The following is a 19,616-nucleotide window of genomic DNA, read 5'->3' on the forward strand; positions in this document are numbered from 1 at the left end:
GCCCAGGAAAAAAAAAAAAAGTGCTTTTTATTCTAAAGGCAATGCAAGTCTACATGTTACGTCATTTTATTAAGAAAAAAAGAAAATGTTAAGAAAAAATGTTAATTATTAACATTAATAACCATTAATTACCTGCACATAAAAAACAAGTGCACATCCAGTAATGAGCCTAGCCTGGAACTACATACACCCTTGCAAGTGCCCAGGGAGAAAGAGTGTTGAGTTTTGACCTCAAAATATTTTGGTGTTGAACAAAATATATTTACCAGAAATCCTGCGTCTGGTTTCATTTGGAGGAACAGATCTCAAAAGAGAGATCAGTAATCAGTTCTAATCACTGTCTGTGACCGGTTGGAACTGATGCCACCTGTTCCTCGCTGTTTCTATTCCGTGCTATTTCTTCAAAGCATTCTGGTTTTGGAACATTTTCTCATCAACAAAATAGTTGAAAGAGCACTGATGGTACAAATTAAACTATTACTAACTATGCAGAGATTCCAGTTCATTGATTTGTAGTGGTTGGCTTCATTGAAGTCATAGATTATTGGAGATGAACACTGTTTGGGGAAGGATGTCCATGAATGCAAAGTATTTGCTAAAGTCAAAAACGGCAACATTCAAATTTCAGAGCCTTCTCTGAATATAGCAGGTGTCTGCTTATAGATTGTCTTTCGTTGCAAAATGCTCTACAAGGCAGCATAGGAAATATTTTCTTCTTTGCCAACTCTTGGTATTTCTCTATTCACAGCAATTTTTGCAGTCATAACTGCAGTGGAAGGAACCAAACTGAGACATCTTAGAAAGCTAAAAAATTATTCCTATTTAAAATCCATATCTCTTAAAACTGAAATGACCAAATGGTGCAAGAAGGAAGGATAAAATGAAAAAATAAAGATGTAATCTGGACTTTCAGAGGGAAACACACTAGCTACTAAGAAGCTTTTTGTGTTAATATTAATATTGCATTGCTTTGTTGTTACAAATGTTTTTCTCAGTAGTTTGTGCTTATTTTTAGTTTTTCAGGTATGGTATTCACTGCTGTGAAGGGCTGTATTTAGTGTAGATTAAAGAAGACTACCTAGGAAAGATGTCATATAAAAATAGTATGAATAATACATCAGATGAGAAAGAAGAGGTTTTACTGCTAGAATTAGGAAGGATGAGAAAGGTGAAAGGCTATAGGATATTGCATATAGGAGGATCACTTATGTGTAAAACCATGTGAACAGGAGGTTTAGAGAACTTCAAGGTGAATTAGTAAATTTTTGTTATCTCCGTAAAAAATGGGTTACCCTTGTCTTCTCATTTTGAAAATGGAGCTGAGCATTAAAAAAACTAGATGGTGCTGTTGGTGGTTGCCAACACCAGCGTCAGGATGCGGGAGCTTGTGACTTGTGGCCATTGGCTTGGTCCACCCATCCACCCTTTTAGTGCCCTTCTGCAGCTTTGGGTTAGTAAGAAATGAAGAAAAAAGAATACTACCAACCTGAACAGCAAACACTTCCTTGTTGATCCTGAAACACAACAAAGAGTTTGTTTTCCAACCAAGTCCATAGCAATTCCAGTCTTGATTATTTTGTGAAATCTAGTAGGGCACTGGAACTGTACACAAGAGCTGAAAAAAATAATGTCTTAATATGTTATCTTTTAAAGATCCAGATATGAACTTTAGAGGCAAATATCTATTATATTAACAGGATATTAAATCCTATTTAGTTGAATTCTTGCAACAAGGCATTCCAAAGAATTTAACAGGATGACATTAGAAAAAGACTTCTCTTTCCTGAACATGAAAAAATAAAGGAAATTATATTGCTATAATCACTTAAAGCCTAAAAAAACCTTTAGCAGTCAACACTGTACATTGGTGGGTACACTGCATTTCAATTTCTAGGCTACAAAGGGAATCAGGAATGAAAAAAAATACTCCAAATCCTTTTATACTTTCCTCTAGATAACCTTTAAAGAATTGCTGTAGGAAGATTGTATAGGTTACAAAAGTTAAAAGAAATGCCATACCAAAGGAAAGCTGTTAGTAACTGGAATTGACTGTATTTCTGAACTGCTTGATTGCCATGGACAGGTCATGGTACAGTCTACATGCAAGAACTGGACATTCAAAATTAGCTATTGCAGTGTGTTACATTACCAACTCAAGCAACTCTGTGCCATTAGCAATGCAAGTTAAAAAAAAAAAAATAAAATTTTGCATTAATTGGAAGATGTGCAGTGGTTATAAGCTTCATGATGAATTGCCTGCTTTCAAAATCACCAGTAAGTCAAAACAAAATCCAAAAGGTGTAATTAAATGATCTGTTTATTTTACATTGTTTATGTTTAAAGGGGAAAGCCTATCTTAAGCATTTCAAAAGATTGCATGTGTATGTGTAAATATGCTCCATGCCCTGATTTTATCTGCATAATTTGCTGATATTTTGCACTGATATTAAATGGAATATAGGAGGCTATCCTCACTGTAAGTGATTTATGATCACAGTTGGTCAAAGGGGCTGCAAAGCTGATAACTCTAGCTAACAACCATCCATCTTTCAGCAAGACCCTCAAGCATCTAAGGCTGATCTAATAATGTCTGCATTGGGGAACTTCTTTAAAGTGTGAAGGATAGTAAGCAACAGTAGCCATATCTATACTGAGATTTTTGATACACTTGTCTGGAGCTTTTAAAATTAATCAATTAATCTCTCTGTCTTTTTTTTTTTTTTTTTTTTTGGGGGGGGGTGGGGATACATCCCTGCAGTTGAATTTGAACTAAAAATTGAGAGAAGAGCTTAAGAGCCAGAGAGATTTCTTATGATCTCCATTCCTCCAAGAACTCAGACTTGGAAAAAGCTCTTTTCCTAGTAATGGCTAGGGATCTTGACGTCTTAACTTGGTAGTACATATTTAGACAAAAAGTAAAGAAAAGTGAGGTCAGTGAAAAAAATCCACTCACAAACTTTTATAAATTCAAATTAGACCCATCTGAAACAGAAAGCATTTCCTTAAACAATCTGTTCCCCTTAGAGTATTAATAATGGAGCAGAGAATGTCTCTTTTAGTTTAAATTACAGTAAACAGAGATTTTGTTATTTTGTACTTGGACTAGGCAAGGAGTCAGAAGTCATAGCTGCACCATTGTCTCACTGCTTAACTTTTCACAAGCTGTTAACATCTTACTGCCTTGACTTTTCCATCTGCATAGTGACTGCTGTGCCTCATTTTGGAAAGCACAAATAGAAAACATGCTCCTGTTTAATAGCATGTTAACAGCATTTTGAAACCACGGTCTGTTTTTCATTTCTCCTCACAAGAACATACAATTCTCAAATGATCTAAAATTCAGAAGGCCCTCTTTTTAAAAAGGGAAAACCGTGGAAAGCAGGAATTTCTTCAGTACATCTGCCTGCAGTGCACTAGAGGGCCCTCAGGAGTTAGAAATGGATGGAATGCACTTTTGGAAGGCACATACTTCACAGGACTTTTCATTACAGAATTTAAAATAGAAGTTCTTTTTTTTTTTTTTTTTTTTTTTTTTTTTTATAACGTGAGGTTCATGTAAGTTTATAGCAGTTCACATGCAAACAACCTCTCAGTACGGTTAGGCTCCAAAGAGTATTTAGCTTGTAATGAAATACCTACATGTAGACCATATTTAAAAATGAAATATGTGCTAGCATACTTTGAGAATGTCAGTTTTACTAAGTTATTTTTGTTAACCTAAGGAGTTTACCAGAACAAAGGATGAGTCAAGCTGAATAGGTAAGAGATTTTAAATTTTACATTTTTATAGCAGTAAGTATACAGTGTGCACTTAATCTATCTTTGTTTCTTTGAAAGGATGTATAAGCCACTGTCATTTTATTTGAAAAACTATATCTAGATCCTATTTTATGGCTTCATGAGAGTGTAAAGAATTAACCATCTTTCTTCTTTAATGGGGGCTTATGAATTATGTGAACTATATTCCTATTAAACTCTAGACATGTGGCACTGCTACTTTCTTTTTGTATTAGAGAATATGTGCATATTTAACTGCTATAGTTATTGGTGGTTAATATTTTATAATTTACAGCATTTCCATAACATGGGTTTTAGTAAAGACTCTTGTCTCATAAGAAAAAGATGATAATGATCTGGGTTTGAAAAGCTTTTCTTCTAATGATGGAATACATCTAGCTGAGATTGCAAATTGAGCCTGTATTTCATGATTTTGGTGTTTAATTTGTATTGTAATTAGAAAGTGAAAGATGTATTCTGGCATGTTTCTGGATTTATGTATACTGTCTCACCTAGAACTTGTCTCTTAAAATATAGAACCACAGATACTGTACAGGAGTAATGAAATGAAATGCTACTATCAGCTCAACTCTTTTCTTTTTGCAGTTTGCAAAGGAGAACTTCAGATATTTTAGGCTACAAGTCAGTAAACTTTGCTTACGTAGCTGGCTCCATTCATTCTCTGAAGCCAATCACTTGCCCCGTGGTGGCTGATAAGTATTTAACAGCTTGTAGAGGTGGAGTGTCTGGATCCTTAGTACTGAACACATTCCCAGGCATATCAGTAGCCTCTGTCCATCATCCATGCTGGAAGCTATTTGGAAAAGGAGAAATAGAAATCGGGGAAGGGAAATCATGCATCATCATCATCCTGGCTGGAATGTACGGAAGACTTTATGCTGTTTTCATCATGCGGATTTGCTAGAGAAATGACCTTCTTTGATCAGCCAGGTAAAATCAAAAACTTGTTTATTTGCTGCCTCTGCTCCCCACGGGTGCTGAGGCTGTGGACCTGCAGGCGACCGAGGACAAGGAGGAATGTGCTGGTGGGCACTGCTTGTGTGATCTACCTGGGATTCCTTGTCAGTCAAGTGGGTCACGTTTTACCCCAGCACAAAGGAGGACACCAAAAAATCAGTTCCAGAAGTCTCCAAGATGCAGCTCAAACTCCTTTTCTGGGCATCCCACTGGATGGCACCCTGTCACCACCCAGCTTCCAGGAACCCCAGCTTGGTGGCAATGGGACCTCGGTGCCACCCAACGTAGTTTATATCACCCTGCGGTCCAAGCGCAGCAAGCCTGCCAACATCAGAGGCACGGTGAAGCCAAAGCGCAGGAAGAAACATGCAATCCCTTTGTCCTATGGGCAGCACTTTCCGAAAGCCGCTTTCACTGGCCAGGAAGAGACCTTTGTCCAGCAGCCGGGGAGGGCCACGCGTGCTGAAGGCGCAAAGGGAGCAGCAATAGCTCCTGAGGCAGGAAAGCACCACCTGGATGAACACAGGCAGAAAGACATGGCAATCGGGAAGCGAGGTCACCAGAAACCTGGGGGGATTTCTGGAGGTCTAAAGGCACAGCGCCAGGCTGAGGAGAGCAATATCAGGATTTACAGTGAGAGCTCTCCCTCTTGGCTGAGCAAAGAAGATATCCTAAGCATGCGTATGCTGGCAGATTCTCCGATAGAGAGCATCCAAGAAGTACCTTCTCAGAAAGCAGTCCTGGTAGTATTTGAGAGGGGTCCCAGCACCACAGAAGCTGCTTGTAATCGAGGGCACTGTGGCATCATCAAACGACCTCTTGACATGAGCGAAGTGTTTGCCTTTCATTTGGATAGGATCTTGGGGCTAAACAGGAGCTTACCTTCTGTAAGCAGGAAATCGGAGTTCTTCCAAGGTAACACATTCCTATGATTTTCAGCTTCCAGATGGGGTGCTGAGGTTTCCTTCCCCTTCCCACATTAACTGCAGGACAGCAGCAGCCTTTAACTCCTGCTAGTCTGAGAACTAATCCAGTCGTTGCAGGGGAGTAAAGCTGGTATCTGTCTGCAACTTCTTCCATGTAATTGTCCTGTCCAAAGGATACTGTACCCTGAAATTTAGAATAAATACAATAATTGAGTTGCTCTAACGATTCACTGTCCGTGAGACTATGGAATGCGAAAAAAGAGAGGGAGTCATCTGTAGATCGCATGGCATTGTATAGAATGACTAAAGAGGTGAAAGAAATTCCAGAAGATTACCTGGTGATTCGATGAGCATTTCTGTTTTTTTGTTTGTCTTGTTTTGTTTTCTCATCTCTTAGATTTGACTTCAATAAGATATTATTGAAAGTGAGCACAAGAATTAATCTCTCAAACAGATGGTGCAGGAAAGGTGTTTTGTATTTTGTCAGATAACCTACTTGGAGAAGTAGGGGACTTCCTGAAGAAGCTTAATGCTACTACTGACTCTGGAAACTGTCAATTTTCAAAAAAAAAATCTTCCCTCTCCCCTGATAATTCAAAAAATATTACTACATCTCAGTGAATCCAGCTTGACATTTTGAGGCTCATTACACACACCTTCATTATATATTATGCAGACAGAAATATATACAGGATGGCGCAGTATGCCTGTTACATGATTGGTTTAAACAATTTTCAGTGCAAATTTTTGTTTTCTATGCTATAGTGAAATTAAAGATAGATTTCAGACGTAATGTCAGTTAGAAGTTTACTTCTAACATAGCCATCTTGTTAAACGTCTTCAGCCTAACTGCTATTTTTGTACAGTTGCAAATCACAACCCTAAAGGACTACGTTGCATTTTAATGAATCATTGCTGAAGTGGCCAGCTATTTGTTTTTGCTGTTCATTTCTTGCTGCTGAAATTAGCTTATAGGAAATATTTTTATATCAATCCATCTGTCAAAAAAAAAAAAAAAAGAAACAACGAACAAGTAATTCAGGAATGACTTTCTAAAATCTGACAGCAGGAGGAGGACCTAGTGATCTCTGATTTGTTCCTACTTTGTAAATCTTCCCTTTGGCAGCCTGTGCAACTGTGTGAATGAATCTCTAGGAATAACAGTTTGGTGGCTTCTGAATATTATTCATACTTGCAGAGCATGGAAGATACATTATGCCTAGGTTATTTTTAGGCAGGAGATTTATTGCTCTAGAGCTGTCAGGAAGAGTTAAGGTAGTTCGGCTGGAGGAATTGTGCCCGGTGTGGCTGCAGAGCTGACAGACCGCAAGCCCCTGTGAGCGCCCATTAGGCTAATTGTGCATTGTGTCGCCCGGTGTCTGTCACCTTGAAGCATGTTTTGGACTGTCTGGGACAGAGAGAGTCATTCTGCTCATTTTAATTTTCTTTTCCACATAACTGGCTATGTTCCTATAGCAAGAAGAGTGTTGCTAGGTGATGAGAAGAGAAATAACATTATTTTGGTCCCACTTCATTTTTTCCAGCTAAAGGGTGAACAGAGGATTTGGAACAGTTACCATACCTTGTCTCTCTCCATTTCTTTAGCCTCAAAATATGCTGGAGCTCAGATGCCTAGTAGCTACTTGCGCCCATTACTATTTGCATGCTTGTATTTAGCATAATCTTGAAAACATCTTTGTGTTGAGAAAATGAACAAAAGCATATTCCTAAGAGCAATATGAACACTTAGTGAGCTTATTTCTCTTACTTGCATGCGTTTAGGTTAAGATTAGGTGGGCTCTCCAATGGTTTTTGCAGAGCAGCTTCTGATAATCATGGTTATTCATATGGGAAAGAGAGCAGTGCAGGAGTAGAGATTGTGTGTCTACAAATGTACACAGCTTCTGGGCTGACATCTCTCTCCCCACGACACCTCCCTTTATCTTGCCTCAGTTGTGATGTGATGTAACAGGACATGTTTGATGTAGCATTAAAATCTTAAAAAATGAGCTTCTCAAAACTGTCATTCACTTGTCAGAGCAGTTTCAAAGAACCACTTAGTAAATCCCTGTAGAGGTTTTGTTTCCTTTATTCCCACAATTCCCTCACTGATGTGTTTTCTTTAAAAGCCTAGCGAAATACTGTATGCAATTTCTCTGGCTACTGCCCTTCTCTTTCCTAGTTAATTGTAAACCTTCCTCAGTGTTATCTGGATGTTTTTATGGTCTATATTCTTTTTCCATCATGGATGGAAAAATCGGGCATGGTAACTCTTTCTGTCATATTTTTGCAGTTAATTAATCTAACGTAAATAGCCTGGGGAGTACAGGTGAGCAAAGCCCTTGCAAGTTCAGTCTTACAGGCAGAGAGCACGAGTCCGGGTGCACACAAGCAGATATTCATTACTCCTATTGCTAACTACAAGGTATGAACATGCTGTGAGCTCCAAAACACCTATAAACCAAAAAGGATTAGCCTGTAAAGCAACCAAAAATTATCATAAAGCTCCATCTGTTGTGGAGAAAGCAGAGGATGGCTCTTGTGTGAATGAGTTTTGGTATGGTCACATTAATAACACAGGATGGGGAATCTTTATTATTTGACGGTCCTAACCTAAGGAATAGAGGAGACTTCAGTGACCTTGCTTAGTGGCACAGACCAACCTTGGTCACCTTGCAGAGAAGCAAAGTAAAATGACTGCACAGCTTGCCTCTGGCTCAGCAGCAGCGTAGGACGATGCCGGGGTTTGCCAGGGCACGAGTCACTGATGAAGTAACACAGGAGGAGGGGTTTGCTCCTCTTCTGCAGCTCACCACCAAAGGGAGAGGACTTGGGCTCCTTGCACGTTAGTGATGAGGCTGAGGTCTTTGCTCAGCTTTTGGTACACGGCACAGCAACTGCTGCACAGTTTTGTTGCATCTCTTGCTTAAGGCCTGAGCTACCACATGCCAATTACCACCCCTCTTCCCCCCCAGTTTTCTGATATGGTAAATGTGGCTATGTTTGATCCTGTGCCGAGAGGAGCAAGCACAGCTGTATTCAGTCCAGTGGGGCTTCTTATCTGAGGATCGAGCTGACTATTTGCCAGAACTTTTTGTTCCTGAAAAGTGCAAGAAGCTCTTCCTTTGACTAACCACCCTTCGTGGTTAGTTTAGTGCAAACAGACGAATGACACTGATAGACAGCTCCACTGGGTACACTTGTCATTTTGCTTTATTGGCTTCCATGTGATAAATAGAGCCATAGATTTTCCTGTTATACCCTGCACTATCTGCCTGCCTTGGCCATCCCACCATGAGTTGTGCAAAAGCAGGTAAGGGTAATATGAATCATTAATGTTAAGGCGAAATAGGGAGTAATAAAAATCTGGCATTGCTTTATGCATTCAGAATACTCTAAAGCACTTCAATTTGTCTGTCCCGTCACCCAAACAACTTATGCCATAATGCTGTACCTCTCAGAGAAGTACCAGCGGGTATATTTCCAGTATTTTGTCGGGTAGAGAAGGCTGTGTATAAGCAATAGTGCAGTCTGTAGGCTAGAGATCAACAGATTTCATGAACTCCTTAATTTGGACATCCATATGCACATGGGACAGAAACATTGCAAGTAAGGTGCAGTGGGAGGAAAAAATAAATGGCCTAACTTCTCCATTCTTCCTGCTTCTGTCCTTTGCATTTGCTCTCAGAATTTAATCTAAAATAAACTCTCAAGTTCAAATAATGCTCTGTGTCAGTCCCCCTCAGCTTTCTGCACTAAATTATCCCTTCCTGATACTATGTGGGCAACTAAATTGTTCCTTTCAAGTGTGGCAGTGGTAAACTGTACTGCATCACTGCAAACAATGATGAGCTTGAGAAAGGGCTTTAAGCACCTCACGAAAGACCTGCTTTCTTTATTGAAGCTCTCTTGGGAATGTTTGAAAGTATTTCTTTCAAAGTCGGAAAAAATGCTGTGGATATAAGTTAGTACACAACATGGTATGATAACATTTGCAAGAGTATCTGTGCAAATATGCTTAAAAAGCATGTATACCATTTTTAAAGTGATATGGTATCTGGATATCTAAGATGATACTGATACAGAAGCCAAGCCGGGGTACATTACCTAACTGTGAATGAAGCAGTTTGAGCACCTTGGGGCAGTCTAGCCTCAGCAACCTGAGGTTTCCCTTGTGTTAGCTTACTCAGCTCAGGATTCCCTGACGCAGTGGATCCTAAGGGCCAAAGAAATTTTTAGAAATATTTTGGTGCTGAAAAATCCATATGAATTACTAGGAAGCTGGTTCCAATACAAGTTTCAAAAGACTTTTCCGTGAAATTTTGCAGATCTTTTCATCTTTAGGTAGCCAACTGGTTAAATGGGTCTAAAACAGCAGATGAAAAGAAAATGAAGTCAATCCGCTTTGAAGTCAAGCTTCACCAGCACTGTCACAGTATTTCCTTCTCTCATGGTGGGTTTATCAGAAGTTATTTCAGACCCCAGGTCCTTCAGTTACAGGCAGCAGTGGCATCCTTGGTTGTTGGAGCTGCTGCAGCAGCAGCAAAGCATTAACCTTCTGTGTTACCATATAAAACTGCAGAGGAAAGAGGCGCTCCCAGAACAATTGGACATATTCTGACATGTGCTGGACCCCTTTAGTTCTGGCTGTGTCAGACCGGGAGCTCCTGGTCAGGCCTTGCTTTCCATTGCTCAGTTTACTTCAGCCCCACGCTTGGGAGGTCTGAAGCAGAACAACTCTCCCTACCTCGCTGTGGTCATGCCAATTCATGCAGCTATTAATCAACCCCCTTATCTGCTTTAATTCAGCGTCTTCATGTTTTTCCTGCCAGTGTCAAAAAATTGAGTCACTGCTCTTTACTGAAGCTGCTGTTTCATATTCCTGTAATTCAATTTATATTACAGAGTTGAAAGATTTTATTTTGGCTCATCTTTTCTGCTCCCATTTCCTCTGAAATGCAAACATTTCCTGCATTTAGCCTTGGTCTTTTAAAATTGTTTTTGTCTCTTAATGGAAACTGGCAAGATATTATTCATATTTTTCAAGTATTTATATTACTATTGTTTATCATGTCCCTTTTGGATAGACAGGAGATGTTTGTTTTGTTAGAAGACAGTTCACGTGTTTGGCTTGTGGAAAAATTTTGCAAGTAGTTACATAAGCTGCTGTCAGAGATACAAAAATAAAAGATCAGATTTGGTCCTGAAGGACACTGTCCTTTGCTTTTTGGTGGCAGTTCCTATTGCTTGTATAGGCTTTCTCCAACTGGCTTGGAAGAGTAGCTTAGCTAATAGTTGACCTGACTTGGCTAAAGTCATCTACAATGTCAGTGATAGAGCTAGAGAGAGAGATTGGGAAATGGCCAGGGTTTCTGAATTTAAATTCCTAAATGCGTATTCATGCACCTCAGTAGAGGAGCCTGATTTTTCAGGAGTGCTCAACACTATTTTTCCCCCCCCCCAGAGAAAAGATGCTGGTGCACAATGCTGATAAAGGAAGTACTGATCATAGTGAAAGAGATTGATATTCCTAACAAAAGGACACCTTCTGAGTTCCTAAGGAAACATCAGGCAATGGGGAGGGGAGTTGAAGAGGTGGAGAGCTGCATCTTGGTTTAGTTTGAGGACTACCTTGTATGCACGTGTCAGAGAGAAGATCATCAAGTACATTCTGGTGTTTGAGAAGATTTTGCTTTTCTCTATTTTTCCTAATGAAACTGAACACATTTGAGCTTGACTGCATGTGGGGTCTTATCATGCTTTTTTTGGCAACAAAAAGGTAGATCTTCACATATGATTCACTGCTAATTCTGGGCAAAGAATTTCCTACCTGTTTCAGATCAGTCTGCATCCGTTGAAGAAAGTGCTTTTTGATTCAGCTCAGTGGAGATCCATCAGCAGTTCATGCTGCTTACAGATGGAACATTTGCATTGGCTTTTTTTTTAAACCTTCCTGTTTGTCACAGATGCCAATTTTCTCTGTACAGACATCTGTCCAGGTTGCCTCTGGAGAAGTTGCCGTGAAGCTCATTGCTTTCATGGGAGATTGAGAGCTTCTTTTCAAATGCATCTTTGGGTCCAAATGCATACAGAAGACACAGTTTGTCTCTCTACAGGCTGCATATAACTATCCCATGAGTTATACAACTGTGGTGTTTAGGTTTATTGACATTCAAGACAAATATAAATAAATTCTAAAGCTTTGCACATGTTCCAACACCTGTTATTTATTAGCTAACAGCTCTGCAGTTGAATGGTTCCTCCTGTCCATACCAAGACATTGTATCTTGGCCTTCTGTCTACACCCAAAAATATAAATATTTTCTTTGTTTTAAAGTGTGTACAAACCACAGTCAGTCCTGGATCCTTGACTGCTTAAGGCAGCAACAGAAGCATTGAGTCAGCAATGAAATAGAAAGTTCCACTTTGCTAAAGAGGATACACATGCCTGTTACTTGATATTGAGTGAAATGTATTTTAGCATATTTTAAATTCTTTGCAGAGGCTACTTCCCACTAAATACTACAAACACTTGAATTCACCAAAGCTAAGACACTTGACTTACCAGTTTCAGGAGAAAGTGGAGTATTCTTTACACAGAAAAAGAATTAAAGAATGTGGCCATAATCATTGTAGAAAAAAGCTAGCTCATGTTATAGTTGTATAATAAAAAAATACTTGTCAAAATGCTTATTCATGCTAAGTTCATATTCTACAGTATTCTCATACATCATTTCAGGATTGTGAAATCATACATTATAGGCATACAATACCAAAAGAAAACAGTATAAATCCACTTTGAGTATAGGATTTGTAATCTTTTTATGCCCATTACCCAGGAATACACCCTTTGAGAGAAGTTATCAGCTCTTGTGAGCCATCATCAATTCACTGCAGTGAGGGAAACCTGCAGCATTGGTTCACAACAGCACTGTAGGCTCTAAATCTACTTATGAACTTTGTAATAGTTTGGTTTAATATGTGACTTCTTACGTTAATCTCCTGCTTCAAAGAGAAGAAAGCCTTCTGTACACTGAAGGCAGTTACAATGTCTGTTCTTTGTCCATTCCTGCGGTGGCTGGTTTTAGATGTGGAATAAGACCACATTAACCAAAGGAAGTCAAGTTATTTGTCTGTGGCAATTTTTTTTTCTGCCACATCTGTAAAATGCTATAATTATTGATGCTTAGGCAATGTCTAAAGAAAGATCAAACAAGTCTGACAGTACTCCAGTACAGCAATTATTTGTTTTTCCTTTTTCAGCCGGTCAAGCCTGTCCTGTTATTCTCTGGGATTCCTCACTGAGTCCAACAGATAACAATACCCATTCTTCAGTGAGATTAACCTGGGGGAGATATCAGCAACTATTGAAGCAGAAATGCTGGCAGAATGGTAAAGTTCCCAAAGTTGAGTGGGGCTGTACTGAAATCCACCATCATGAATGGTCCAAGATGGCACTCTTTGATTTTCTTCTGCAGGTAAAACATTTATAGAACACAGTTATCTGCCTCAAAAGTCACATGAGCACACGGGACTCTTAGAAAAGTAATTTTAGTTTGTTTCAAGATTTGGGAAAGATGAATTTGCACAATTTGAAGTCATTTATGATTAAAATGTTCAAAACTCAGCTTGTAATCATGGAAAGATCAGGAACTTGACCAACTCATTTTCCGGAAGAGGAAGTAAAGGCTTTTGTCTTGAAACATCTTGTTTTTATTTCACCTTTGAGTCAGGCGTACTGTTTCTCCTTGACTCCTTTCACTGGACATGGTCCTTGACTGCTCACAACTGCAAAGCTCTGTTCTCATGATGAGAAAGGGTTCAGCTGCTTGGTTTTAGTCAACTGAAATATGGATCAAGACAATAGTTGTAGTGGTAAATTTTCTGCCTTTTAAAAAATTTACCAGTGACTTAGTGTTTAGACTTAATGAGGAAGGAAAGGTCAGCTGAAATAAAGTACAACAGGATAGAACTGTACACAAAATAAATTGCCCTCATTTGTATCTGGTATCAGTTTATACTTCCAGTTGCATACCAAAGAAGATTGTACATACCAGAAAGTGAGTGAAAGAAGGTCTTACAGTTCGAAGGTTAAAATTTTACCTATGCTCTCAGACTTTAGTCTATCAGCATATTAGAGCATTCTAACATGAAAAATGCTAAGAAGGGTTTCCGAGTTTAAAATGTCAAGCTATGGCGTGTAGCCCTAATAGAAGCCAGGATTCTAGTAGTTTTGTTTAATAGTCTAAATAAATAAGCAACTTTGTTTAATAGACTAATTATCTTGCAAATGCTGCTTGTGGGTACAAATGTTTATACTGTTATCATACATATTAATGTTGGACCTGATGATCTCTTGAGGACCCTTCTAACCTGGGCTGCTTTATACCACCAGGTAGCTAGTTTTGAGTGGAAAACTTCAAGCTTTTCAATGATTCCAGTCTTCAGTTATGGTAAAAGATGTGGCTTTATGCACCAAGAGGTTTTCCTGTCTCTAGTTATTTCCATATTGATTTGCATACCTCTGGACTGGAAAAAGCCAAAAAACCTTCTAACACCTTTCTTATGTATGGTTTTGTGCAGACACATGTACAAAAAAAATCAAAGTTCTTAGTTAGGAGTTTGCTCCAGGAGGTCTCAATTGCAATATCCTGTTAAAAAGCTGCCTGCATCAGCAAGGTAATTAGAACCTCCATGGAACCTACCTGGATCTGCAGTTCCCCCAGAAAAGCCACATGAATGCACTACTGCAGGTGAATTTTCTCATCATGCACATATAAGATTGAACCAGAATCAATGATGCAGAAAAAGCTAAAGAGAGTTTAAAGAACCATTAAAATACATATGTTGCAATGTGCTTACCATGACTGTGGTGCAAAGATAACCAAACAGCTTAGACTTTGAGGAGCATAAACATCAAGATAACAAGATAGTGTTCAAGATATTCAGAGGACATTGATTATAATAGTCTGAAATTAATCATAGCAGAAACAGAGCTTAATATCAATAAAAATAACAGTGCAAAGTCTAGTGTGGTAAACTACAGAACGTTGAAAAAAACTGCTTCATGAATTTTTCAGAACGAGTACTGGTGAGAAGTATTCCCTGTTAAACATGCTTCCATCAGAACGATTTTGGTGCCCTTAAAGAGATTCCTATCTTCTGAATTCAAATAACAAATATAAAACATTGGAGCAAGCTGAAAAATGCTTGTATTTGACCTTTACTTGTCTTCAAGAACTCAGGTAAAGTAAGGACATTAAAAGTAAAAATTATTTTTTTAATCATGGAGTTTTGAAGCACTCATGTACATACATAAATATATCAGTGCTAAACTGTTAAGGTTGCAACAGCAGCTCCAGAGTATCCCAGTGCTCTGCCTTAACACTAACAGAAGGCATTATGAAGAGGCTGTCTGCAAGAACATGATCTCCTCATCTATTTAATGCATGTAATGAGGTGTGGTGAAGACGAATTAGGGCTATGCATCAAAGGAGTCTGTAAATCTCTACTTCACTTTTTGGCAAAACTTAGAATAGATTGAATGAGAAATGAGCTACAACACTGCAAACAACAGGGGCTCTTGGGCTTGAAGATGCTGAATGCTGCTCAGCAAGGAAGAGAGAGAAATCCATTCCTTTCCTCAGGATTTTCTCAGCTGAAAATAAACACTGCCAGCAAGACCAGTGGTAATAGTGCTACATAAGAGAACACAAACAACTCTTGGACTTTCATCTGATGAAAAAAAATAGGAGGCCTTTCTAACTTTAAGCACAGCTCTAAATCATAAGAAGTCACAACACTTCATTTCAGTGGGGTGTCAAAAAATAAGACTAACTTTAGAAGGTTTCATGTGTACATGTGTTATTATTTTTATGCTTAGAGCAGTTTTAAGAGTTAGCAGCACACAGTGAACAAAGAGAGGAAAAAAAAAGACATTAATTAGATACTCATTAAGCCTTGGAGACATCTTACCTGTCTTCTGCTCTGTAAACACCTGTGAGCAAGAACAGGGCTGCTCCCCAGGGGAAGCCAGGGCAAGACATCCACACAGCATGACTGGTCCTATAGCACAAGAGACAGCCCAGAAGGAATGACAGTGGGTCCCTCTGGTAGCTCAGTGAGCATCAGGCAGAGACAAGGTGGCAATCCAGCTCTAAGGCCACCAAGCAACAATCCAGGAGCACCAGGTAACAGGGTGAGGAACAGGTGCTCCCACAGCAAGGCCCAGAGGAGAACTAAGGGCCTGAGCCTGAACTTGTATAGAGCTCCTGGGCCAATGGGCAGAGAGAGGGTAGGTGTGGGTGTGGAGGTCCCAGGTGAGGCTGATTAGGCCAATTAAGGCCTATGTGCACTCAGGGCCCTGGAAATGCTGGGCATTTATTCTCATCTACACACCAGAGGGTAGAAGTACCTGTAAAGAGTGATTTATCCTTCCCATGCAAGACAGTTATCCTAAAATGGCATCCTTTGCACTGGGGGTGCCTAGTACTTGTCATTGTTTACGTAAGAAACAGAAATGACTAGGTCAGGAGAGATGCTTAGCATTTACGCCGCTAAAGTTAGACCAGATGTATTCCTCCCAGCTAAGTGCTGTGTGATGAATAAGCGAGCATTTGCGTGTGAAACAATAGCCTGGGCCATGATGTCATTGAAGTATGCACCACAGAGCAGCTCACGGAGGCTCCTCTGTGTTTAGAAATGCACTCCTCATTCCTGCATTTGGTAGCTTCTGGTGACTGACTTAATGTTCCCCTTGCTCATCTTTTCAATAATTTTTTTTTTTTTGCATGTATAAGTCTGATAAAGTCTACAAAATAGAGGCCCTTCGTGCATGTCAGGTTGTGCTATTTCTATTGTGCTCACAGAGAAAATTAAAAATAAAAAAAAAAGCTACAGCATTTTGGTAAAAACTTGAATTGTATTCCCCATCTTGTTACAAAGTCCTATTGTTCCATTATTTTCAAGGAATGTCTACTGACATAACAAATCATGGCCGTCAAATGGATACAATATGTAGCCTGACAAATTGCTTCTAAGAGTATATGAAATTTGGGGACAAGGTCTTTAATGCCATTTCACTGCTCCCTTTAATTATGCTTGTTCTGAGCTTGCTTTCCTGCCAGCTGGGTTAGTGAGCGAAGTCTGACAGTGGCACTGTGCCCCAAATTGTTTGAAGTTGTTTTCAGTCGGCGCTCTGCTGTGCTTGGTTTTAGATCTATAACCGGCTAGACAGAAACTGCTGCGGATTCAAACCTCTGAAGGAAGATTCCTGCGTGCAGCAAGGGCTGACGCTGAAATGCAGCAATCAGGATGCTGTCGACCTGACACACATAGTGCAGAGAAGGCATGACCGAAGGCATTTGGCCTTTATAGACAATAATGGTTTCTTTGACAGAAGCGAGGACAATCTTGACTTCAAAATACTGCAAGGAATCAATGAGTAAGTTTTAAGTTATTAGTTTTGTAAAAAGATGGATAATTTCTTCCTGGTTTTGCAGTTGAAAGGAAAATCTCTCCTTAGCATTTAGTAGGAATAAAGTACTGCTCACAAAGGGTGCCTGGGTACTTGGTGTAGAAGAGATTTGTCCTGCTCCCTAAGCTGTGTGACAGATACTATTACTGTGTCAGTGTTACATTAACTCCAGGTTTCTTCTGCCAGGTCTGTGGGGAGATCTAATTTGTCAGTGAAGCTTAGTTATGTTTACCCTAAACACACTTTCAGTTTATTACCTGTAGCATCTGCAAGTTGCCAGGGCCTTACAGAACAGATTCGTGCCTTACCTATAAAGGCATGACTGATGTAACACAGGAAAGTCTGAACTCCACTAATGTAAACTTGTTTCTGTGGAAACCTCTTCTGTAAGCAATTTGCACTACTCTGAGTTACCATACTATAATCAAAAAGCAAGGGACACTAAGTTACTGTAATAAATATCATCAGCCCATGAAGCATTTTGTGAATTACAGGATGTCTAAAAATGTATGAGTAATTCTACTTGTGTAAAAGATACAATTAACATGCATATGATTAGTCATGCATGGACTTCCTCTCCTGAGTCGCAGTCTATATTCATAAGATCAATTGCTAAACCACAACATGATTATTGCAATTCAGAGTGATGGTAAAACTGATGATTTTCTTTGTGCTTTTCCAGATTCCCTGAATCTGCAGTTTCAGTGCTGAGGAGCCAGCGTTTACGGGAGAAGTTGCTTCAGTCTTTGTTCCTTGACAAAGTATACTGGGAGAGCCAAGGAGGCAGGAAAGGAATTGAAAAGCTTATTGATGTAATAGAAAGGAGGTCCAAAATTCTTCTTACTTATATAAATGCACATGGAGCCAAAGTACTGCCCATGAATGAATGAGCTTCTGAGGGACAGTCTTTAAAAAATTTTGTGTGAGGCAAAAACTGACAGTAAAATTGATTTACTTCATAGGCTTATTTAATTTTTATTTTTCCAGACTTTCAAGTTTATTTTTAAATAAGAAGTTTTACATGGTTTAAAAGCATCATTTAAATGTCGGCTGCAGCTCAACACAGTGCGGTTCTATGTCACCAGTGAAATGAAATGAAAAAAAGTCAAATAGTACAATAAATGATGTAGTAATATGCACACACCATGAACACTCCTTCTGTTAATATGTTTGAGAATTAGCAACAGTATTTTCAGTACATTAGTCTGGATTACTCTTACTCTCATCATTCAAGTCAGTAAAAGTTTTATTGCAAATTTAAATGGGAACATAGATTTAAGGCACTTAACGCAGATGAAAACTGCCATTACATCTACATACTGAAACATACCTAGTACAGGAATTTATCTTTTTGATTAAGAACACTAAAATTCTAGCATTTCCCAATGTATTTTATTTTGATCTTTTGAAATCTAAGAACTAGATTCAACTCTTTTAAATGCTATTGGATGTGAATAAAATTTAGATTCAGAGTGAGGAGAGCATGGCTTTAACAATAATAATTAATTTGACAAATGCAGTTTTTCCCTGTACAGTATGGAGTACACTTTGTCATGAGTCATTTGTTACAACGTACTATTTTCAGTATGGATTGGTTTGATGTGTGGATGGATTGTCTGATATTTCTGTCTATTGATTAGCTAGGTGTTACTCACAGAATCATCCTTTAGTATTACCATTTCTTTTTTAGCTATTTAGCTTTAGCTTTGTGCAAATATGTTGCTAACGTAAGTATACACATTTTGGTTTTGCAATGTTCTTGACATGATTTTTTAGAATACTAACGAAAGGCAGATGCAATAATGATGTGAGCATTGTTAAAATCAGAACAGAAAATGTTGTTTGTGCTCCTTGCTCAGCTCTTGCCAGCAATTCAGGCTCAGGTTTTCTGTTAAGATTGACCATTGTGGGGTGATGATTCCAGCTGATGACTTGCCCCAAGTTTTCATACAGGTAAGGTTGTTAGAGAAGCTTGGACAAGCACTTTAGATTCTTAGCCTCAATCTGTTCCAGCAAATACTCTGTTCCAAAAGTAAAATATCAACTGATATAGTCTGTCCTCACATATACTTTCTACCTGTCTGTTTAAAAAAGTTCTTACTGTCTTTCTAAAGGAATATATATTATCTTTTTGCCATGAGATGGTGGCAGAAGTTGAATGGTTTCGTAGCTACTCTTGTCCTCATGTATAGTAAAAAAAACCATAAGGTGTATAACATTTAAAAAATATTATTGAAAGTGCTTGTGTAATATTATTGTTTGTCATTATGAGAAACTAAAATGTTTAATATTCATGTTAATGTGGTTGGGTGAATTTAATGTCTTAAATAACTACAATTCCACTGCTGCTAAAACAGATTTTCATTCTTAGTATCAAAAGAGCTATTAACAAGAATTGCATTACTAGAAGAAATAGATCTCATTAAGAGCTTGGCCATCTAAATAATCTTTTATTTTAT

The 19,616-nt window shown here is 38.7% G+C and overlaps 1 protein-coding gene across 1 annotated transcript; it reads left to right on the forward strand.

The window, feature by feature from the left end:
- The first annotated feature begins 3,553 nt into the window (after positions 1-3,553).
- On the forward strand, positions 3,554-18,638 carry GASK1B (golgi associated kinase 1B). The gene is made up of 5 exons (XM_035552406.2): positions 3,554-3,759; positions 4,384-5,670; positions 12,945-13,159; positions 16,898-17,124; positions 17,840-18,638. Exons 2-5 carry the CDS (start codon positions 4,674-4,676, stop codon positions 18,045-18,047), a joined length of 1,647 nt encoding a protein of 548 aa, XP_035408299.1. The 5' UTR covers positions 3,554-3,759; positions 4,384-4,673; the 3' UTR covers positions 18,048-18,638.
- Positions 18,639-19,616: the final 978 nt, after the last annotated feature.

The sequence above is a fragment of the Cygnus atratus genome, chromosome 4 (assembly GCF_013377495.2).
Source record: "Cygnus atratus isolate AKBS03 ecotype Queensland, Australia chromosome 4, CAtr_DNAZoo_HiC_assembly, whole genome shotgun sequence".
NCBI lineage: Eukaryota > Metazoa > Chordata > Aves > Anseriformes > Anatidae > Cygnus > Cygnus atratus.